At 38.4% G+C, this 24,023-nt stretch overlaps 1 protein-coding gene and 1 long non-coding RNA gene across 9 annotated transcripts in view; one reads left to right on the forward strand and one right to left on the reverse strand.

The window, feature by feature from the left end:
• The window catches only part of LEKR1 (leucine, glutamate and lysine rich 1), an 80,284-nt gene extending 58,976 nt beyond the window's left edge, over window positions 1-21,308 (reverse strand). For 2 of the 6 annotated variants that reach the window (XM_020781956.3, XM_072996109.2), the window contains exons 1-3: window positions 21,175-21,308; window positions 17,484-17,574; window positions 8,288-8,502 (exon numbers count right to left, since the gene is read on the reverse strand). In XM_020781956.3, the coding sequence (XP_020637615.3) occupies window positions 8,288-8,502; window positions 17,484-17,531 (263 nt within the window). In that variant the 5' untranslated portion in view covers window positions 17,532-17,574; window positions 21,175-21,308. Of the gene's footprint in view, window positions 1-8,287; window positions 8,503-11,788; window positions 11,910-12,427; window positions 12,445-17,483; window positions 17,575-21,174 lie in introns of those variants that run through there. The other 4 variants (XM_078389071.1, XM_078389068.1, XM_078389072.1 and 1 more) reach the window with 3 other exon arrangements.
• LOC140706045 (uncharacterized) lies at window positions 21,206-22,991 on the forward strand. 3 transcript variants are annotated; one of them, XR_013542937.1, is made up of 3 exons: window positions 21,206-21,306; window positions 22,113-22,216; window positions 22,485-22,991. It is a non-coding gene; the product is annotated as an uncharacterized LOC140706045 (long non-coding RNA). The 3 variants fall into 3 exon arrangements; XR_012085751.2 differs by having other exon boundaries at window positions 21,237-21,362; XR_012085750.2 differs by lacking the exon at window positions 21,206-21,306 and adding an exon at window positions 21,348-21,392.
• The last annotated feature ends 1,032 nt before the right edge of the window (window positions 22,992-24,023 follow it).

The following is a 24,023-nucleotide window of genomic DNA, read 5'->3' on the forward strand; positions in this document are numbered from 1 at the left end:
AATAAAAATTGCAAATTACTTGAAAGCAGATACAAACCACCATGGTAAAGGCAGGGAAACAGCACACACTTCTAAAGCTACAACTCTGCATAATCAGAATTCCAGTGACAGTGGAAGACCACCTTCTTACATGTAAGGACCACCTTCTTGACTTCCATGTTCAACAGAAATGGGGGATACTGGAACATTGAGACAGCCACGTGACCTAAAGAGAATGCCAGTGACAGTCCTCTTTGCATTGCCTCCTCCCTTCTCTTTATAAACTCTGATGCCATCTGCATTCTGTAAACTCAAAGGTTGTTGTGAGGCAGATTTTAAGATGTTTTATTAAATAATTTTCTTTAATGGTTGTTGTAGGTTTTTGGGGCTGTCTGACTGTGTTCTTGAGGTTTTTCTTCCTAACGTTTTGCCAGTCTCTGTGGTCGGCATCTTCAGAGCCACAGAGACTGGCGAAACGTTAGGAAGAAAAACCTCAAGAACATGGTCAGACAGCCCCAAAAACCTACAATCATCGGATTCCGGCCGTGAAAGCCTTCAAGAATACAGTTTTCTTTAAATTTGTCAATCTTCCCACCTATAGTATCACACAAATATGCAGAAACCCCTGTCTTAATTTTGCTTCCAAACTGACCCTCAGTCACTGGTGAAGAGAAAAATGGGATCTGTAGCAAAATGTTGCATATTCTCCCTACACAACAGAAAGGCTGCATTTAGACTACAGTACTTAGTTTCAGCACTCATTTTCTCAGTTCAACATTAGAAATATGAGAATCGCTTTTTTATCTTTTTGCTGCTCTGTTTCTTTACTTACTACTGAATCATTCCAATGCATTTAATTCATTTACAACATTTTTGTATGACCCTTTGGACATGTTTGTATTTTCAAATAAACACATGCATGCATTTGTTCTTTGATCTCAAAGAAATGTATCATATTCATTTAAAAATCTGAACCCTAAAATAAAACGTAATAGAGTCTGAACAGATGTGTCATTTGTCCTCATTGTGAGTCTCCCTCATTTTTAGTCTGCCTGCCCTAAATTGCAATTAGGTAAAGGTTCCCTTGACATTTAGTCAGTCGTGTCCGACTCTAGGGGGCAGTGCTCATTCCTGTTTCCAAGCCGTAGAGCCAGTGTTTTGTCCCAAGACAGTTTCCGTTGTCACGTGGCCAGCACGACTTAGGCACGGAACGCTGTTACCTTCCCACCGCGGTAGTACCTATTTATGTACTTGCATTTGCATGTTTTCAAACTGCTAGGTTGGCGAGGAGCTGAAACAAAGTGATGGGAGCTCACTCCGTTGAGTGGATTCGATCTTACGACTGCTGGTCTTCTGACCCTGCAGCATACAAAGGCTTCTGCAGTTTAGCCTACAGCGCCACCACATCCCCTAAAAATTGCAATTAGACCAATAAATTGTGCCTACTCAGGCCGGTCCAGCTCTAGCAAGCATTAATATCCATCAGAATTGATAGTCTGATAATGAAGGATCTATTCAGACCTAGCTTTCCTAGACACTGCTAGAGCCTGGGAATTATTAAACAGATAAATGTATGGACATAAACACACCACAGTACTGCTCCCACCATGTCTTCATACATATCTTATCAAAGATAGAAACTAATTAGCTAGTAAAGGTAAAGATTCCCCTTGACATTTAGTCCAGATGTGTCTGACTCTAGGGCGTGGTGCTCATCCCCGTTTCCAAGCTGTAGAGCCAGCGTTTGTCTGTAGACAGTTTCCGTGGTCACGTGGCTGGCAGAACTAGACACGGAACGCCATTACCTTCCCGTGGTGGTACCTATTTATCTACTGCTATTTTTACATGCTTTTGAACTGCTAGGTTGGCAGGAGCTGGGACAAGCGACGGGAGCTCACTCCATCACGTGGATTCAATCTTACGACTGTTGGTCTTCTGACCTTGCAGCACAGAGAGAGAAAGAGAGAGAGAGAGAGAAAGAGAGAGAAGAAAAGGTAGCAAACTAAAAACCTCTGTCACTCTGGGGGGTGGGGGAAGAGAGAGAAAGAAAGCTTTCCCTCGTTTCCCTGTGGTGGCAAATTAATACATCCAGGAAATAGTTGGAAAGGAGAGAGAGCTCTTCCAGTTTGTATGAAGCATGGATATGCCATAATTATCCATGTGTATACAGTGAAAAACCAATGTGATAAGTTACCTCTAGAGAAGCATTCCTGACATTTATGGCACTAAACTCCATTTACTACAATAAGCAAATACATATTTCTTTCAGCATTCTGAAGTATGACTGAGGAAAAACAAACACATGGTTTGTTGCGGTTGCTATGCTCAAGGATTATTGTACATGTAAAACAGTTCAGTGAAGCAGTTCAGTGGAAATATAACTAAGAAGCCACTAAGGTGTATTTGATTTAAATCAAATTGATTTAAACCACAATTTAAATCATGATTTAAATTTAAAAATTGACAATTTTAACTAAAAAGATATTTTTCAAAATTTAAATCAATTTGAATTTTTTAAAAATATTGCTTTTTATCCACCCTGCCATTAAAGCAGGGATGGGAATAATGCAGCCTGAACATGTGGTTCCCACAAGGCTACTATTGTAGTGCCCATTTTTTTTCAAAAACAAAAACAAAACACCTGCACCTCCGGGGATCAGGTTCTTTTTTAAATCAAGGCACTCCTCACATTTTGTTTCAACAAAACACCAAAAGATTTTCAAAGGGAAAATAGTTTTCTAATTAATTTTAGTTTCATTTGGAGGAAGTTGGTGCCACCACTGGAAAAAAAATGGTCCCCATGAATCCATAGAGCTTTTTCACCTTGGACTCACACAACCAGGGAGGAGAGAAGATGATTCAGGTATAGTGTGTTGGTAAAAAAAAAAATTAACAAAGGAAAAGGAAGTGGTTTTAAAAAGTTTAACCAAACATTTTTGGTTAAAAGAATCCAAAAATGATTCATGTTAAAAATTAAAGATCCTGTGTTAGTTATTCAGTTTCTTTCTGTTTCAAGTGTGGTTGGGCAAGGATTGTTCTGCAACGTTTTCAACCTGCTAGTTTTGCTACTCTGACTACTAGTTTGATGGCTATATATTGCCTCTAAAGTCTTTTAACACCAAGGGTTGCAAAGGCAAGCCAAGGATACCACTGCACTCACTTAGCCTATTGGTCTCCCCATACATGTCTGATCTGTCACTGTGGTGGACTAGACCAAGCCATAGTCGGTCTAGCTTTATACTTTAAGGCCATGAAAATACTCAAGGGAATAAGCCAGGATAATACACATAAAAACATAAAGCTCTGAGGCATAAACAATTATAACTAGATTTTTTTAACGGAGGAGTAGACAAGTATGCTCACGATGTACAAGACAACCACCTCCTTCTGACTGGATTTTTTCCATTGAAATTCAAACCATAAAATGAAATATTTGTCCCTTGGGTAATTGGAAACCATGAAAATATACTAAACTCCATGAAAAATTAACTCTGGGCACTAAGAGAACGGGGGAAAATAAGAACTAAGAACATGGCGATCCCTTCTGCACTTGTACTTTTCACATAAACTGTGAAACTGAACATCTTGCTATCACAGATAGCACATGGTCATATGCTGAGAACAGGAAAAAATCAGCAGACTGAGAGAGGCATTGTGTGGCATCTTGATAACCAGTGCTGACAAGAAGAATGACATGGAATAAGAAAAGCCTAGGAGGCATTCTCTCAGAAGAATCAATGATCCTCCCCCAAGGCAGTTAAAATGGTTAACAGCCACAATACAGGATTTGAGTGATCATCATTTTCACTTTTGTTGACAAACTAGTGATACACAAAGCGTCTGGAGGTTGTTTTTCTTTCTTTCTTTTAGTAAAGCAGACGTGGTACATGGTTATGATCCTACTGCAGAATAACTAAGGCCAGTGAGATTTCTGCTTTTGTTTCCAACAGTTCCCCTCCTGTATCACAAATAGCTTGGAAACACCAAATGTCTTGAAATAGAACAGAACAGAGTGGGGGAGGGGGACTGTTGAATAAATGAACATCCATAATCCTCATGAGTGTAGAACCAGCTGCTCAACTAACAGCGATGGCAAACTTCATTTCTTCTGAAGAAAATGTCTCTCAACATGTATCAGTTGATGCTGCAGTACAGCTAGGGGTAAAAATTAATTTTATTGGATTTGGCTGTCCCAAAGGAAAGTAACTTTTTGCTCCTTTCAAAACCATGCAATATAATTAGCGTATTTGTGGAAATGACAGGATAGGAAAAGAGACCCCATGAGATTCAAAGAAATGCAAAACACAGCCTGGATTTTTTTACATCTTAAACAGTTAGCCAGAGCTTGCAGAGTAGAGTTCCCGTACTTTCTCATTATTGTTCAGTTTCTTGAACTATGCCTCTCACAATTGCTCATACTGGGTGTTTATCTTACGCACACCTTAAAGACACCTAAATATGGTTCATCTGTGAGAAAAGGCCTCAACAGGAAAACTGGAAAGCTTATCTAGGTCTAGCTCCACCCACGTTTCCTGTTCCTGCCCCAGTGCTAGCTGGGAATTTTCTTTCTTTCTGAACAGGACCTAGGCAGTACAGGAAACTGTTGTAACACAACCCATTAGCTTTGCATACATTAGGCAGACTGTTAACTGAAATGAAAACTAGTAGGACTAGAAATAAAGGTATATGTTCTTGTGTGTTTGTGTATGTGTGTGTAAATTCCAACTGAGGTGCACTAAGTATCATAAATGGCTGGTTGTGCATGCCGTAGTGGTCTAATGCTCCTAATCTAACATCCCACACCTTATTTTGTGCTGATAATAATCCTACTTTATTTATGTTATTTTGCTTGTTGTGAACTGCTCAGAATAGTTCATCACACAAATGGGGAGGTCAATAAATAAAAACATAAATAAATAAGGATTCTCATTCAGCCACATGTGAAGCATAGAAACCAAACCTGTACAAAATAAATTTCACTCAGAACTTGCCAAGTCAGAATCTCATATTTAATTTGACCAAACTTTTGAAAACTTCCTTTCTGTGTTCCAACTACCTATGATAGTTTTTGTTCGTTTCTTCTACCTAGTTATTCTTCATGATGATTCATAACAAACCACATATCAGTTGTCATATGTCTGTCTTTAGCTTTGAGCAAGTTCTGTCTTATCACAGTGAAAAATATTGGAAAGGAATGTCACATCCTTTAGTCTAGGGTTGTCAGGCACGAGACTCCCTTCGTCCAGCTTTCAGATTACATGTTTAATTTACATGTGCCTTCTGGACCAACCTAGCTGTTTGAAAGCACGTAAAAATGCTAGTTGATAAATAGGTACCATCACGGTGGGAAGGTAACGGCGTTCCATGTCTAGTCGCGCTGGCCACGTGACCACGGAAGATTGTCTACGGGCAAAATGTTGGCACTACGGCTTGGAAACCGGGATGAGCACCATCCCCTAGAGTCGGCCACGACTAGACTAAATGTCAAGGGGAACCTTTACCTTTACCTTACAGGGCCCAGAGATTAATAACTAGAAAATTATGAATAAAAAGCTTTCCAGGGTCAGTCTGTTGAAGCAAAAACAATTTTTTGGCTTTACAAGAACTAAAACTTAACACGTTGTATCAGTTTATTTACACAGATTGAAGCTCACTTTGATAGATAAATGGAATGATGGATTTCATGCCAAGTATAACAGTTTGAGTAGCTGATAAAGTAGGCTACAATTCGCAGAAGTATATGTCTGCATGTTAGAATTAAGATACATTTTCCTGATTAAGAAACCTGAGCAACGGTGTCAATTGACAAGCATCTTTCCATAGTAACATAAGCATGAAATTCAAGCTTCCACTGCATCTTAACAATGTGAATATGAGCTTTAAGACACTAATTTTATTTCATGCAGTCATTCTACAAATATACCTTCTAAATCGCCGCTCAGAGACCACTGGTAATGGTGCAGCTAAACATCTTGTAAATAAATAAATAAATAGCCAAACAATCTGCTTCCCAAACAGTACCATCAGCAAGAATAGAATAGACTATACAATCTGCTCCAGATACAATATTATGTCAGCCATTTATGACAGTTTTGGACTCATTTGACTCAAACCCAAGACCTTCCAAACTGGTAAAAACAAAATAGGTCTCCAATACCTGGACATATGGTAAACATACACAAATGCAGATCCACAGTCCAGCAAGATATTATGACATTTCTATTTTCATAGGCCTATTATATAGGCCTGATAACCTCGTATTTCTATAGCTAACAACAGAATAATAACTCCAAGAATGATTTAACTGCAAACTCCTCCCAATCAAATAACACCAAACTCTTCATGGCTAAATTGCTGAAAACTAGGGTTCTCATACACTCCCACGTCCACTGGCAAAAGGCATGACCCAAAGAGACATCTTCCTGTACCCACCCTCCACTTTCAGGTGTTACTTGCATCAAGGACCTCCGAGTTCTCCCTTTGTAATCTGGGAGAAAAGTCCACAGCTCAATTAAGTGGGAACACCTGGATGCTGAATATAATGCATTTAAAAGTTCAATAGCTCCTTATCTTGTATATACAAAGCACTTCCTCAAACTGTCCACACAGGCCCCAACTCTATTCTTTTTAACCTTTTCCCTTCTGAGTTTTGATGGACTGTTGTTCCTGTCTTGGTTGTAATACAATGGAGTCCCTGACCTGGACGTTTATCAGATCCCACCCATGCTTCCTCAAATAGAGGCTCTGGGCTGCTATTATTTATCTAGATTGAAACACCAACTGCCACCTTAATGAAGGTGAATGTAAAAAGGTAAGCAACAATGGAGGTGAAAGCAGAAAGGTCAGCAACAAGAAATTGTTCAGGGGCAAGACTAAATGACGGGTAGGGATAAAGAGGGTAGGGATAAAGATTATCAATATTTTTCCACTGCAAATCTAGATAAGAAAGGCTTTCTACAGTGCTACTCAAAAACCACTCTAATTTGCAAAGCTGTTATAATGGTAATGAAGATAATACAGATAAAGTACCTTGCACATTGTTTAGTTTTACAAAGAGTATAATTTGATAAGACTGCATATGTCATAGCTAGTACCGTTTTCCGAAAATAAGACTTAACCTGAAAATAAGCCCTAGTATTATTTTTCAGGATACTCGTAATATAAGCCCTACCCCCCAAAATAAGCCCCAGTTAAGTGAAACCCCACCCTCCACCATTGTGCAGCAACCAGAAGAAGATGACACGACTTTATTTGAATAAATGTAGATTGTTGTACAGGAAAAAATAAAACATCCCCTGAAAATAAGCCTTAATGCGTTTTTTTGGAGCAAAAATTAATATAAGACCCTGTCTTATTTTCAGGGGAACATGGTATGTGCACAAGAACAACACTCCAGAGTCATCTCCACATTCACCTCTAATTATAATTAACTGTGGAAATGTCTTCATTGCAATGCAGTTTTATGTGATTTATGATTGTATATGTGATTTATGATTGTATTCTAAAGAAATTGTTCTCAGACCTATGACAACTGCACATTCATATTTCTTAGCAATACTGCATTAAAATGGCTTTCTTGACACAGTGATTTAGAACTCAGAAGCCAGTCCTGATCTTTCTCACAAATATTTCCACATCTTTGCTTAATGCAGTTGACATTAATCTGCATTAATACTAACCATGGCTCATGTTAAGTAGCTTTCCCCTAACCTGGCTTTGTCAATCAATTTCAGATACTGGTTTTCAAGTTCTGGTTAGTATGGAAGTTCTGGTTAGTGTCTACCATGACTGAATATAAATCAGACAGTAATCACAGGCTAAAACAAACAAGGAAAAGTAGAAGGCCATTTTTATTGGAAAAGGGAAAGCTCTATTTTGACCTTAATTCTGATTTATGAATCATGGTTTTTATAGAACCAATTCAGCTGTGTAAGTAGCAAGTTTCTGCCCAGGGTTAAGAGCAAACCTCCCACACCATCCTTGGAAGGGCATGATCCCACAGCCATCAACAAAAGAAAAGAAATTTCAATGCAAGCAAAATTGTTAATATTGAAGTTTCACCTCCAATGATAAGCAACTTTAAGATAAAATTCCATCTCTCCTGTCCATGATTTTACTGACTGGTGCTAAATGAAAGAGCAAGCACCAGCCTCTGAAACATAGTTCTATCTAGAGTTTAATTAAAAGAAATTCAGCCAGAAACTATATTTATTGCAAGTTGACTCTACTAAAACAGTCAAAGCCTGTGTTCTTCTGACTGACATTAATATGTTAATTTGAGAAACAAAAATGAATAACATGTTCCAACCTTTCTGTTTTTGATTCACTAGCTGCTGTGCACTGTTCCAATTCTCGACTTAGGTGCTGAAGTTTTTCTTGCAGTGCTTTCTCCCTTTCAATGCTTCCTTCATAAAACTTCACCTTCTCTTCCAATGCTTTTACTTTCTCTTCCAGCACTGTAAATTCATGAAGAATCAAATAACTCACTCCACAATATTTACACACTGTCTGATCCCGGGACATCTAAAAAAATACAATGGTACAATATATATGTTGCTTATACTGAAAGTAATATATTAATTAAAAATTTTGAAACTATGTATTTAGAAAAGAAATTAAAAGCTCATCAAACACTGGAAGCTGCATAAGTCAAATCATTGGACAGCCTAGCTCAGTATTGTCCACTGTTACAACTGTCAAAAATGGGTAGAGGATGCATTGTTCTATTGTCAGATTGCAACTTCCGTTGCCCTTAGCCAACACAGCCAATGAGGAGGGGTGTTGTTGTAGTCCAAGAATATGTGGACTACACATGTCATTAAATCTGGCTCTAGGTTACATGTAGCATTTTGCTACTTGTAACCAACAAAGATCACCTGCAATTAAAATCTGTTTTGGGAAGCTCTTTCATTATCTTTTCTTGCTAGCTGTACTGATTTGCAGTTCAGTGGTTGCACTGAACAGAACGCTGAAGAGCTAAAGCAGAAAAGCCATTTCTACCATGGAACAGTATCTTCCACTAAGGGTTGTGATATTTTAGTCATCCACCCTGCCTTCTTTGCCATCTGTTAACTGTTGGTTGCTGCAACCAGCAGAGACCGATAACAGGAGAACAGAACAGAGCAGCATGCTTCCAGATGGGGTGAGGACAAACCTCCAACCCTGGATGAAAATTATTGAAAGCTACCAAATGTTCCCTTTCCAATTTTCACACATTACTTAACTTAATTAGAGGAAACACTTCTCTTTTATATTTCAAAGGTCATTTTATTCTAGAATTACTGTATATCTGTAACTAAGTGAGCAACAGAACAAGCACTTAAAATAAATGCATTGTTACAATCATTGCCTGACAAAACCACATTTGCGGTCCACCAAAACCATGAATAGAGTAATACTTCAGTGTGCAGTGTGATGTGCTGCACGTGGCACTTATGAGTCACACAGAAACGATGACATTTGGAAGGTGTGAGATTATTATCTTCTTACAGCGGATGTATTTCAGCACACAATTATGTGTTTGGATAAACTTGAGTTTCTTGCGAAAAGAGGCAGGTTTTGTTCATCAGCTCTGCTACTACAGTACTTCATCTTTTTTACAGTTCCATTTCAGTAATTCATGCGTCCCCATCTCAACATCTTTAATTGCTCCTACCTGTGAGCATGTCAGAGTTTGGAAAAGTTACTTTTTGAAACTACAACTCTCAGAATCCCCAATTCTTCTCTAGGAGTCTAGGAAAAATGAACATTTCCGAAAGCCACAAAACTAAATCTCCAATTCTTGCTTAAAAAACAGAAATGCAAAAATCATTTTACTTAAGTACACAGGGTTTGCTCCGATATATCTATGGACAGAATTTATATTTGTATGACAAAAAAATCACATCAAGTTACAGGTGCAAATTACTGCTCATTAATGATATGCTGATTGCACTCCTGAGCATGCACCCAATCATGCAAGCAGACATATGCTCAGGACCACATTAAGAAGGAGCAGTTTTTCACTAATACTTATGAAATTTCCCATATGCAACCCTTAACCACCAATACAATTCTGGTCACTGATTCACAATCTCAAACTGTTCTCATTCTGAATAACATAGAAGCATCAAACAGCAGTAAATAGATCTGGAATGTACACATAAGTTTCTGTTTGTGTTCCTGCACTCCTCTTACCCACAGGAGTCTGTGCTGCTTTTCTCCTACCCTCTCAGAGAAATATCACCCCAGGACATTCACCTGCCACAATAACAATTATTCCTTTCTGTACAAGAAAAAGTATATCTGACAGATACTGATTTTTTTTCACATATGCAGAAACTACTACTGGCCACATGCAAAATAAGTCAGGCCAAGATATTTTTCAGACTCCTATAAATGTTTTATTTCTGAACCTTAAAACTGTAACAATAGTCATAGAATGGTCTCGATGCATGCTGCAAACATCTTGCTAAGGTTAAACAGTTAACTATTCAATTGTGAATGAACTGGAAGGATACCTGGGAAATCCATGTATGTCACCCTATTTTCCATGTTAGGAAAAAAAAGATGCAATATAAACATATAAAATAAGAAAATACTGACAAGGACTTTAACTAAAGCTATGTTCTTGAAAGAAATAACAACCATAGTGCTGGATCACTGCAAAGGTGCATTTAATTTAGCATCTTGTTTCCAACATATAGAGGCAGTTTCTTCCAGAAGTTTATATACAGATTGTGATGGTGATAACAGTCATGCTTGGTTATCTCAAGCACCTAACATTCAATGATATATATACTGTCACTAAATAAACAGGTTCTACTGAATTATCATTAGCAACATCATGCAACTCTTCTTTGTTGCAACAGTGATCAGTAGGGGGAGAATTTCTATTACAGTACATTTCACATTTTATCTGCAACCTACATTTGGACACATAAGCAAGTTCAAACATGTTTATAAGTAATTTTGCCTTTCTCGTCATACTACTCATAAACATGTTCAAACCCACTCATAAATTCAAGCATAGGTTGCAGAAAAAATATGAAGTGTCATAGAAATCATCCCCCTAGTGATCAGTCACTCTTTTATTTGCAAATCAACTTCTCAGAATTATGCTTGGCTGCAACTGCAGCCAGTGAGGGCAGGTAAGGAAACTTGACCGTGTAATACAACATGATGGAGAGGTGGAAAATAGCCTGTCTTGGACATACAAGAAAGGCCACATATTAGATGCCAGGAAAAAGCACAAAGAACAGCATGAAGGGGACAGGAAGGAGTGAAGAATTATGTGAGCTAAAGAGAGGTCTTCTACCAAACAATCCAAGCTGAGTGAATATGTCACAATAAATTTGTGAACTTTTCTTCTACCAACAGTCACTGCAGAGTAAATAGCAATCTATATCCAGCCTAAATTACCACACAGCACGTCAGAGCATTTTAAAATTTACTGAACTAAGTTAAGTGTACATTCTTCTCCCCGAAAAGCCACCAAGGCAAGACTCATAATCAAATTACCAAAATGTACATCAAAGACAACATAGCAGATACAACCCATCATACTTCAATAAAAGAAGTCCTCCACCACACTGCAACTATTCTGACTTTATATTTTGCTCAGCTCTTAGAAATATTAAGAATGTTTGGGATTCAATGGGAATCAAAGAAATGAGGGAAGGGAGGGCCGATATCAGATAAGAAAGCTTCCTGAAAAGAGAAGAAAATTGTTCTAATGTGAGCAAAGGGAGAAGAGTTGAAACGATAAACATTAACAAGTTTTCTAATTAAAAGACAAGCCATAAGCAAATGAAAGATTCCAATGGCATACCTAAACGTTATGCCTTTTAAACCACACTTTGATAATGCTGCTGAAAAGCTGGCTCCAGGGTTGCTACACCAGCCTTTATTTATCCTAATCCTCCTTTTTTTCCTTCATGAAGTCTGATCCTAGTTACAGTGGCTCTGAAGGAAATGAAAAAATTAATTTTATTTTTCCTGGCAGTTACAACCTGTGCTTGGAAATATGAAACTGTTATTCAGAATAAATACCATAAGGTTCCAAAGTACTGAAATTACTTATTGAAAGGGGACAAACCGAGCTGTAATGTGAAAGGAGGGGAGGGACTGTTATCCTGAAAAGAACATTGCGATTTCTTGGAGCACTGCTGCTTATGTCTTTCAAAATAAACAGTTTTAGACATTCCACTTTATGTCTCCAGGATGAGCAGAACAGTGGAGTGAAGAGGGCAATAAATGGCTGTGTGGCAAAAGTGCTGATTTCTTCATCATGAATAAGATGAATTCAGTGCTGCTAATGCAACTCAGTTGTTCTGAAAAGAGATTATTAATCACATGTTCATCTATTTCGTCTTCAAGCAAATGATTTTGCCTTCTCTGTATCCCTCTAAAGGAAGCTGTGGAGAAAGATGATCTGTGTCACCTGCAGGCTTTAATTTCCCCCATGTACCTTGCTTCAGGCAGATGAAAGTGGCACTGGCTGACATGCTTTCCTCCCTTCCACTTGTCTCTTCTTCCTTGTCAGCTTCTGGTTAAAACTGTAAGATCCGTGGGGGGCAGGGACCTGTGGAATTCTGCCCATTTAAGTATCCTATATATTTCAGTAATAATCACTATGAATTGTTATCAAAAGCTGAAAGTGCTCAGAGTAACAGACAATATGGAGCTGAATGTGAGTGCAATCCAGTTGGCACTGCTCCTCTTCACAAACCATAAAAATCAATGGGTCTCCAATGACATCCTTCATCTCAGTGGCATGAAGTACAAACAAATCAGCATAGAATATAGTTTCTACAGTATGCATTAAGATGAATAAAAAAAGATTAGTGCAATCCTGCAAAGTCAAATATAATATAAATATTCCAGTATCCTTGAGTCTTAGTATAAAGGTTGGTATAGCAATCCTGGAGAGACGGACAAGCAAATGAATATGGCAACTAGAAGATGGGCAAACAGAAGGGGATAGGGGCAACTGAAATTATCTTGTTTAAAGGCCTTTCAAGTGAGCGTGAGTCACACAGTGCACACTATTTTCGTTTATTTATTTATTATTGGATTTATATCCCGCCCTTCTAGACAGGAGTCTACTCAGGGTGGCTCACAACATATTGTGCACAAACAAATAAAACAACAATTAAAATCTACAATAATAACATGATCAAGATGGGAGAATAAACAACAAAAGCAAGAAAGTACAATCAAGAATTGGCGGGAGGGAAGGCCTGCCTAAAGAACCAAGTTTTTAATTGCCTCTTAAAAACACCCAGCGAGGGTGCCAGGCAGATCTCTGGTGGCAAGCTGTTCCAAAGTCAAGAGGCCACCGCCGAGAAAGCCCGGTTTCTTGTTTTTCTTTTCGGGCCTTTCAGCATCAGGCCCCTCAGTCATCTTTCCTGGCTCTGGCAAGAGACTCAAGTAGATCTAGGTGGGAGAAGGCGTTCTGCCAGGTACAGTGGGGTCTTGACTTAAGAACAGCTCGAGTTAAGAACATTTTGACTTAAGAACCACTCTCATAGGAAAATATTGACTTGACTTAAGTACTTAGATTTGAGTTAAGAACTGAAAAAAAAACCACGTGGGAGCCAGGGAAAGTGCAAAATTGGAACTTTCAATTAACTGTTGGCCAGTGAAAAGGGTGCCTGTCTGCTTCCTCACTCCTCCCAGCGTTTAGAGAGTGGATTGGGAGACAGTCTTCAGACTGCCTGGTACTTGTACTGCCTGGACCGTATTTTCCCTGCCTTCCCTGAACCTTTCTTGACCTAAGAAAAAAAGAAACAAAATATTCCCCTCTAGTGGTCGAAGGCAGAATAGCAGCTTCCCATTAGTTTCTATGGACGGAAAAGAGCAGATACGGATCAAATGGTTTTCAATGCATTCCTATGTGAAATGCAGATTTGACCTGAGAACTTTTTGACTTGAGAACCACCTTCCAATACGGATTAAGTTCTCAAGTCAAGACCCCACTGTATCGAGATCCTAAACTGTTTAGGGCTTTATAAGTCATCATTAACACTTTGAAGTGCAGAAACGAATGGGCAAAGCAGCCAGAATGGGAGAGTTATGCTGGAATTTTCTCACTCCACTAAGTAATCTGTCTGCCGCATTCTGCACCATTTGAAGCTTCTGCATTAACCTCCGCATTAGCCCCACGTACACTGGTAAAAATGAGTCACAACAACTGTGCCGGCCACAGAGACTGGCGAAACGTTAGGAAAAACCACCTTCAGAACACGGCCAAGAAGCCCGAAAAACCCACAACAACCAACTTTGCTACACTTCTCCACCTCCTCCAATTCTTAATATACTTTATAGACAATCTTGGTGCGGTCAGTTTTAATAATGTTGATAGGCTCTTCAAAGCATGACATGTGTGGCCCCTGATTGGAGAACAGGCAGTAAATTAATGCTGAATGCACAACCAGTTTCTCCTGATTCAGCAAGAAAATCTATGTAGGGAAACTTGCCTAAGCTTCCTCTGATGGATAAGGGTGATTGTGTGCGTTAAGACACTCAGATAAAAATCTCTCCGTGTTGATTAATGCATTATTTGGTTATGCCTTTAAAAATTGAACTTTTAAGATGTCACAAGCATTAGGCAGACATTAATTAAGTGTGCAGACTAAACAGGCAAAATGAAGCAGCATGCAACAGCCAACTCTTTTTCCACTTTCTTCTCTTTTTCTTTCCACAATAGGTTGTTATTCAAAACTGTAAAGAATTAGGACTTCTGTTGAACTACAGCCCACTGTTTTTCAAAACAGAAATTTAAGACAGAATTTTATCTATCTATGTAAAAAAGCATGAAAGATTAATCTGAAGTACGTTTAATGGGAAAGTAGATTTCATTGAGTTCAAAAGGATGTTACTTCCTCATTCATTCTTAATACATTCCCTGGTTTTTAATAATTCATTCATTTTATCAGGCAGGAAAAAAAATAAAGACGACAAAAACATTGCTGCATTTTAAAGACTAACAGCTATATTTTAATGTGAGCTTTCCTGGATAAATCCTCTTCCTCAGACATCTGAGAAAGTGGACCTGTCCTTTGCAGCTCATGTTAAAATACATCAGTTAGTCTTTAAGGCATGGTTTACCAAACTGGGGGTTTTAACCCACAAGGGAGTCACAAAGTGGGGGGGATGTTTATTTGGGCTTGAGGAGAAGGGTTCTTCGCTGAAGAGGCTTTTTTGGGGGAAGGAGACACGAAGGGTCATTTTTACATCTAAGAAAGTAAATGAAACTCAAAATGTATTGACATTTTTTTTCTCCTGAAATTTTATCTGGTAGTGGCTGATTTATAGCCCTCCCAATAATTATGCATTAGTATATGAATATTAATATATTAGGTTAGAATTATACTATGAAAAAATCTATTTTAATGGGTTTACTTTACACTATTAAAATGTGTTTTTATGCAAAAGTGGCAGAGGGGGTCACAGGTTACCCGGCTATTATAAAAGGGGTCTGTGAAGACGAAAAAGGTCAGGAAAAACTGATTTAAGATTTATTATTTATTTATTTATTTATTCAAAATATTTTTATCCTACCTTTCCCCTTAAAAAGAACCCAAGGCAGTTACAACATTTTGTCTTCTTTACTTTTTATTTTGCTTTTGCCTGATACACTAGCACAGACTAACCTCTCATAAAACTACAATTATTTATTTTAACTCTACTCCATCTTTCCCCTTTGATTATTTGATTTTAGCATCCTTCTGGAGAGAACCGAGGGCCTACCACCGACTGTAGATTTATGCCCAGGCAACTTTTCATAGGTGTAAATTAGCTTTTGTGGGTAATTTTTTCTTATAAAAAGTTAAGTAGCATCCCTCCTATGCTTAATTTACTGTGATAACCAGTATAGTCTCACCTACAAAATACAGTGGAACCTCGACTTATGAATGTTCCTACTTGCAAATGATTCGAGTTACGAATGGCTCCATTCCCGAAAAGTTGGTTCGACTTGCGAACGGAGCCTCGACTTACGAACCAAAAAGAGAAAAGAAAAAAACCTTCCCTGCCCTTTTTTTGACCTAAGTTCATCTGAGGTCAAAATAAAAAAATTTTAAAAATCACCCCCCAGTGGTAGAGTATGGATTAACCGGCTTTGTATTAGTTCCTATGGCAACTAATGCCTCTACCTACGAACAATGCCTGGACATACGAACGCAAAACAGCAGATATGGATTAAATGGTTTTCAGTGCATTCCTATGGAAAAGTTTGCCTCACCTTACGAACTTTTTGACGTACGAACTTAATTCCAATACAGATTACGTTCGTAAACCAAGTGTAGACCCAGTGAATCAACTGCTGGGTCAACATTTCTGCCAAGCTTACTGAGTCAGTGCATCTACTCACATTGGAGCTAGAAACAGTAGTGGCCAATATTTATTATTATACTGTTCAATTTATTTATTGATTACATGTGTGATATATACAGTACAGTACAATTTATAATCTCTGGTTTGTTCCATCTCTATATTCAGCAATACATGTCTATAAGTATATGGGAATAATCATATTCTAGGATCTTTTTAGCTTTATGCTTCAGAATTTTCCTCAGAAATACTGTGTATTAAAGTGGGCAAAAACATGTTTAACCGCAGATCACAAGTTCAATCTCCTTTATCTGAAGGCAGAGCTATGAATAAACCCTGCTAGTGTGAAATCTACAAAAACAAAACAAAACAAAACAAAAAACAGGTGGAAGGACTTTGAGAGGGAAGGAACTGTGAAGTAGCTTCCCCCAAAAGAGAAATAGGGCCCAACAATACAGGAGATAGCTTAGAAGAAGGCCAGTCAGAGGGCTGGTCTTGGTTTTATACAGTGTGTCTACCAATTTCCTTAGTATAGACCAGTGGTTCCCAACGTTGGGTCTCCAAGTGTTCTTCAAGAAATCCTGGTAATCACAGCTAGTGGTGAAGGCTTCTGGGAATTTTAGTTCATGAACATCTGAGTACAGTACTGTACTTAAGATTCGGAATCTCTAATACAAACCAAGAATAGGCAAAGTATAGCCCCAGAATAAAATCCAGTCAGCTGAAGACTAGTTTTGAGCTCCCAGTCCTTGCCAAGTTCTCTCATTTTCACAAAAAAGTAAATTCAGCTCCTAGGAGCCTTTAAATTGGTCAAGACTTACCTTTTACTGTTCAATATCCCCAAATACATTTCCCCCCCCCAAAATTAGAAGTGGACTTTTAGCCTCTTCCAGGTTTTTGCAGTTATTTTTTCTTGCATTTTTTTTCTTATCTGTGCTGTGAAAATCAGTCTGTGGACTGACCAAATTTGCCCACCCCAGGTTAGGAAATAATGAGCCAGGAAAACAGACTGACAGCAACTTCTATTCTATTGTACGTGTACTGGAAAAAATAAAAATATTATCCAACAGCCACAGTCAAAATGGAATCGGAAATACAGCAAGAGTATAGCAGAGAAAACAAACAGTGAAATCTATTGTGCCAGACATGGAATAAAACAGAAGCAGCCACGTTTCTCAATAATAACATACCTTTTGTATTTCTTCAGGTAACGGATGCAAAGGAGTATGTCGGTCCATATCCTCTGCTTGTGACACAGTCTTACAGGACTGCCATCCAAAACTGTTAATAGATTGCAAAATAATAAAATTAGCTTAATTTGGAAGGGAGCGCACTTCATATGAAATCTTGGATTTCATATCCAAGCAAAATGTTAGGAAGAACAATCTTCAGAACACGGCCAAAGAGCCCGGAAAACCCACACTAACCATCCTGGATTTTAGTTTGTCAGGCAAATAGCAGATGTTTAGTTTCTGATCATAAAAAGTGGCAGAATGAAAGCAGGGCCTGAAGGCTCAAAAAGTGGTGATTCATTTTTTATGTCACAAACTCCCCAACACTGTCCAGCAACCTGAAATGCCAAGTGTACAAAACTGGAAGTGAATTTTAACATATTTCCAGTTTAATTTTTGTGGGGTTTTTTGCATTGTTGTTAGTCTGTGTGGGCCCAAGAGGGCTGCAAGAGCAGAAAATAGACCTCTAGAGCTGCACAGGTTATCAGACCTTAGTGGATTTGAGTGCTGTGCATATGAGAAACAGATTGTCATCCAAAAAGCTTCTGCTTAATGCATCAGTTCACTCCATTTAAAATGAATCTTTCTGAAATTATTGCTGCCCAAGTAGTCTGTCCATTAATCCCTGTCTCATGACTGGTCAGTTGTTCATAATCTTGCAGAATACATAAGGGGGAAAAAAGGTAAAATGAGTTATATTTGCTCTCATATTAAGCCCATTCTGTCTTTTTTTATCATGTCCTTTTCATATAGATGTTTTCAGTCAGCTAAGTCCATCTAATTAATGTTTGTAAACAAGATTATGTTTGTCTCTACCTACCCCTCCATCCACTGCACTTTTTTAATGTGGAGAAATAACATTTTATTTATTCTGGAAGAATTAAAGATTAATAAGTTTAATTAAGTCTTTTCCATGTGGTATCCTCCAGCTATTTTGAACTACAATCTTCATCAGCATGGTCTTTCAACAGTGATCATGATAGTTATAGTCAATAGCTGTACAGTATTCTCCACCTGGGGTAAGTTAGTTTTAATGGATGCTAGCTAGTTAGCACTGGAGATTTTAAAATTATTAATTTTATTTTGTTTAACATGCCAAAAATGAGTAACACCATAGAATATTTTGGGAGTATAACATTGTTAAATTTCAAACGTACAGATCCTAAACATGAGCTAAACATAAACTAAAATGAGGTGCTTTTGTTTCAAACTGCACTACAAACTTGGTGTTTCAGAGATGCTGCCTGGGAAATAATGAAAACTATTTTTCAAGTAATAAACTGAACTTTAGCCAGTCATGTATCATGGCAAATTCTTTCCTACTTAGTATTTTTATATGAACTAATAAAAATCCAGGGTACAAATGTTACAGTCACAAGGAAAAATTCAGGCTGAAACCTTCTTCTTTGGGATAGTTCAGTAGAAGAAGCTTTTTAAAGAGTTACAATATATGCAGAATATGCAGCTACCATATTCTTCTATACATTCTGTGCTCCCCTACCATATTCTGCTATCCTACTAATATTAGTGTATTTTCTAAAAGAGGAAACAAATGTGCAGAAGGACCTTCTATCAAATGTTTTCTGCCAAAGAAATCCAGAAAAATTCACAAATGTCAGTTACAGTATATTTCTTCCATGCTACCTTCTCAGTCAGCAGAGCAACTTAGCAGTGCAATCCTACAGATATCCAGAAGTCAGGGCCTGCACCCAGGTAACAGGTACCGGATTTACCAAATACAATGAAAGACAGAGAACAGGAATTGGAACATTGGAAGTGGTTGGCTAACTTCAAAGTAGATGATGCATCCACCTAGCCCACCATTGTTGTAAATGGCTACAGTTCACCAGGAAGGATTTTTTAGCCCTCTTTGCAAGTGCAAGAGATTGAACCTGAGATATTCTCTATGCATGCCAGACTTTGGGACTACAGTACAGTTCCTATAGTCCTTTCTGTTAAATTACTGCACAGACCAAAACATATTCAATCCTAGCATATTCAAGCCCAGAAAACAAACATTACCCTAAGAAGAACAAAATTTTCTGTCAGATTATGGTCCTCCAGTAAGTATTTATTTAAATAGAGATTTGGGTTATCTTTCAGTGCTTTACTATTAGAAACAAGACAGGGAAGCTATGGTTCTCTGTTGGACTACAACTCCCATCAGCCCTAGCTAGCACAGTTACAGGAACTATAGAGTCCAATAGTATCAAGAGGGCCACAAGTTGGCCTCTACTGTTTAAAAACTTAACACAATACAGTACAATGCAAAGTCTACTGTAGTAAACAAATATGACCTGAGTATAGAATGAGCAATAGATTTTTAATAATTTTCACACATGCAAAATGATGCTATCCTGTACCAGATCAGCATAGCCATATTAACTATTTTAAGTATGGAAAATATCCTGATCATTCTTACTATATATTTCATTATCATTTCCATTGCTTTTAATATGTCCAACATATTTAAATACAGTATACAGTATTTATTTATGCTTTAATCAGTTAAAGTCCTGACCCAGACTATTTGTCCCTTTCAGTCAGATTTTTAAATATATTGACTACTTAGTGATATCAAAGCATGAGTGTATAGCTTTATATATATATATATTCAAGACATAGTTTTTGGTAAATAATTATTTTAGAAAATTGATATTTAGATCTACTGAAACAGTTTCCATATATTTGCAACTTGAAAATTCTTCAGAAACCACATTCCTAATTTCAGGGCTTTTTATTTTATGACTTATTGAAGGAAAGGCACCACAAAACTGTAATAAAAATATTACATACACATAAATATTGTGCAGTTTGCTGGTAAGGGAAAAGGCTGCCCCTACTGAAATTCTTTTTCCCCCACAGCATTAAAATAGAAAAGTCAATGCTCGCTCTCAGATCTGGTTTGTAACAAGAAAATTAATATTATTAGTATTAAGAATAAATCTCATACAGTATTATAAGCAATTTCAGATTCCAGAAACATCATCATCAGAGCTTAAACAACAACAAAAAACACACACACATACACACAGTTTTAGGAACAGCATGTATCCTACGTCAATATTTAACAGATACTTAGGTTTTTGGTTAAAACTTGTATCTGTTATGTAATACCACTCAATGTTTTTATAATTTTGACTGACTGTGCCTGGTATTTTTGAGTAACAACAACTGGCAGGAATTTGGGGGGAAAGAGACTGCTTCCTCAAGCAAACTTTTGCTTGCTAAGAATATAGCAATTAGCCTTTAAAGTGCCACAAAGCCTTGTTGTGCTTTTATTTTGTTTTGTGTTTCTTGCTGAAACGCTTGCACAAACTAACACGGCAAAATTGGGGCGAAGAAGCCTGCTCTACGGAAACCGAGGCTGTGCATACGTTGAAAAACTACAACTCCCATCAACCCCTGCCAGCAAAGCCAAAGATGAGAGATGCTAGGAGTTTCGGGGCAACAACATGTGAAGGGCCCTGATACCCACTACTACTACACAGCCAGATAGATCTTTTTCTGTTATCCCCGTGTTCCCAGTTCGCGCACGACACACACACACAAACACACACGTAATCAGAGCACGATATTCGTGCAAGGCTGCGAACCACGGTCTCCTGACGTGACCTCGCTCGACGGCAACGGGGACAGCCTTACTCACCCAAGCGGGAGATCGGCAGCGCAGCGAGGGAGGCAAGCAGAAGGATGAACTCGATAAAGAGACAGCCACGAGGCACGCGTTTCCTCGTTGTCTTGGAAACCAGTCCTCTCGGCCGCCAGAAACAGGAAATAGGTTAGCTACTAAGGGCGGAAGTAAATACCCTGGCTTCTCCTATTCCTACCAGGCAGGTGCACTATCCCACAATCATGCAAGCATAGGTATGGTAGATGCAGGAGAATTCTGGCCATGATCAGCGCGTGGCTTGCTGTCAGGCAACTCTGTATACTTGCAAAGTAATCTTGCAGCTCTGTCACATCGGTGGTTTCTCAGATTTTAGCCCTGCTGAGCTCACTCTTAATTGCAGTATTGCATAGTTATATGAGAATAGAGCCTCCCACAGACTGCATAGGCCTGATACCTGAGTGTGATCTAGGTACAGAATGTGTGGAGTTTTACAGGCTATGTTTAATTCCCCCACCAAGTTGAGTAACATTTACTCCTAGGTTAAGTGTAAATATGATTGCAACTGTAATACATTGTTCAAAAGTGAGACCCACTGAGTTCAGTGGGAGTTCACACTCAGGAATTATAAAAATGCAGGCAATAACTCAGAAAGTTACCACCTGACTGTTTTGACTAGGGCATGTATAATTCTGTAATATAACATAGACTGTATTCTCGAAGGCTTTCTCTGTGGCCGGGATCTTCAGAGGACTAGCAAAATGTCAGGAAGAACAACCTTCAGAAAACTGCCAACAACCATAACATAGACTGTTTGGACAAAAAAATATCTGAATCACAGAGGATTTAATTATTTGTTTAAGCATTCAAACATGATACATTTTGTTGTTTTTAATTGTTTAAATGCTTACTATATTTTAGATGCTTTATCAATCTATCTACATATTTTATTTCTATCTCACTTTTCTTCCAAGTAGGTGGTGTATTTCTAAGAACTCTCTAAAGTAGATGAGGCTGGAAGAAAGAGTGGCTCAAATCAATAATTGATCCAAAGTTGCAGTAGACTGGAGGACAGAACCAGGTAAGTAAAATTGACCCTGTTTATCTTTGAAACTGAGAGGTGACCAGGGACTGAGCGGTAAGTTTCTGCAATAGCCAATGGGGTTAACTTCTTGAGATGTTTTGTGGAGAAAATTGCTCATATCCCCTCTGACCTGGATGCTACAATTACCACAAGAGGCCATTCTAATACCCACTCTGCCATTGATATATGCTCCTCCTTTAGTTATTCCAGATACATTTCAGTAGATTGAAACCTAATGGAGCTGCATCTCTCAACCCGCCTACAGCTGCTGAAATCCTTCTGTGAAAAGTTGATGCATCTCCCTTGAAGAATGTTGGATGAGTGCTGCTGTTGGAGAAAGGACTGGCTAAAAACCTATGCTCACTGAATTCCTTACTTCGGCTAACCCATTAGTCTTTGAAGAATCCTGCCCTGCCTACTCTCTGGACACACCGTTCAAGAGTGATAGGTCCCTACAGGATAGCAGAAGAGATTATAGAGATTTTCCTTCCATTAGCACCCTCGACTTCCAATTTGAACCAAGCTGCAATCCGACAGCGTGGACAAGAGCTTGGAAACTGACATTGTCCAGAAGGGTCTTACAGGTCCTGGCCCATTGAAAAGACCAGGTCTGATATGGCTGCATAGGGTTGATTGTTTAGCAGGTTCCTGAGATAAACACGTAGCTCAAATAGTTGTGGTGAAGCCACTGTTTTGAAAACAAACTTCTCTTGACTTAACTTATTTATATTGCGTATACTGCCATTGTTTCCTTAGTAAATGTAGTATAACAGCTTCGTGTGCAATACTTTAAAAATTACTGCTTAGGCTTTAATTATTTTTACTGTTATTTTCAATGGAATATATTGGGCAAAATCCTGTTGCATAGCTTTGCAACTCAGATCAAGCACCAGAAATGTTTAATTTGCACTAATTAAAAGCTCCCTAACCACCACCACCACCACCCCCATTTTAGGATTTGAGACTTCCTTAGGATCCCTTCCATAGCAAAGACTTTGGGAGCCTTAGGACTCAAAGAGAGAATTTAAAACTCAAGTATTTATGCTGAATCACAGCTGGTGGGATAAGGATTATCCCTTCCACTCCAGTGTTGATTTGTGACTTTTAAAGGTTGTGACCCCCTTCCCATCCTGAGGCTACCAAAGTTTACCAGGGCAAAAGGAAGCCGAGGGGAGCCTTTTAATCTGTATTGGGGGTGGGGCAGGAAGCTTTTAATTAGTGTACATTAAACATTTCAAGTGCGCAAATGGAGTTCTGCTAAGCTCAGAGTTATGCAACAGGGTTTTGCCCATTGTTTGATTTTAGTTTGAGTTCATTTCCTTTTTGGTGTGGTTCTAGTCTAATGGTTACTCTCCATTAGCTCACTGGAGCAAAATACAGTGGGGTCTCGACTTAAGAATGGCTTGAGTTAAGAACATTTTGACTTAAGAACCACTCTCATAGGAAAATATTGACTTGACTTAAGTACTTAGATTTGAGTTAAGAACTGAAAAAAAAAACCACGTGGGAGGCAGGGAAAGTGCAAAATTTGAACTTTCAGTTAACTGTTGGCCAGTGAAAAGGGTGCCTGTCTGCTTCCTCACTCCTCCCAGCGTTTAGAGAGTGGATTGGGAGACAGTCTTCAGACTGCCTGGTACTGTACTGCCTGGACTGTATTTTCCCTGCCTTCCCTGAACCTTTCTTGACCTAAGAAAAAAAGAAACAAAATATCCCCCTCTAGTGGTCGAAGGCGGAATAGCAGCTTCCCATTAGTTTCTATGGACGGAAAAGAGCAGATACGGATCAAATGGTTTTCAATGCATTC

The sequence above is a fragment of the Pogona vitticeps genome, chromosome 3 (genome assembly GCF_051106095.1).
Source record: "Pogona vitticeps strain Pit_001003342236 chromosome 3, PviZW2.1, whole genome shotgun sequence".
NCBI lineage: Eukaryota > Metazoa > Chordata > Lepidosauria > Squamata > Agamidae > Pogona > Pogona vitticeps.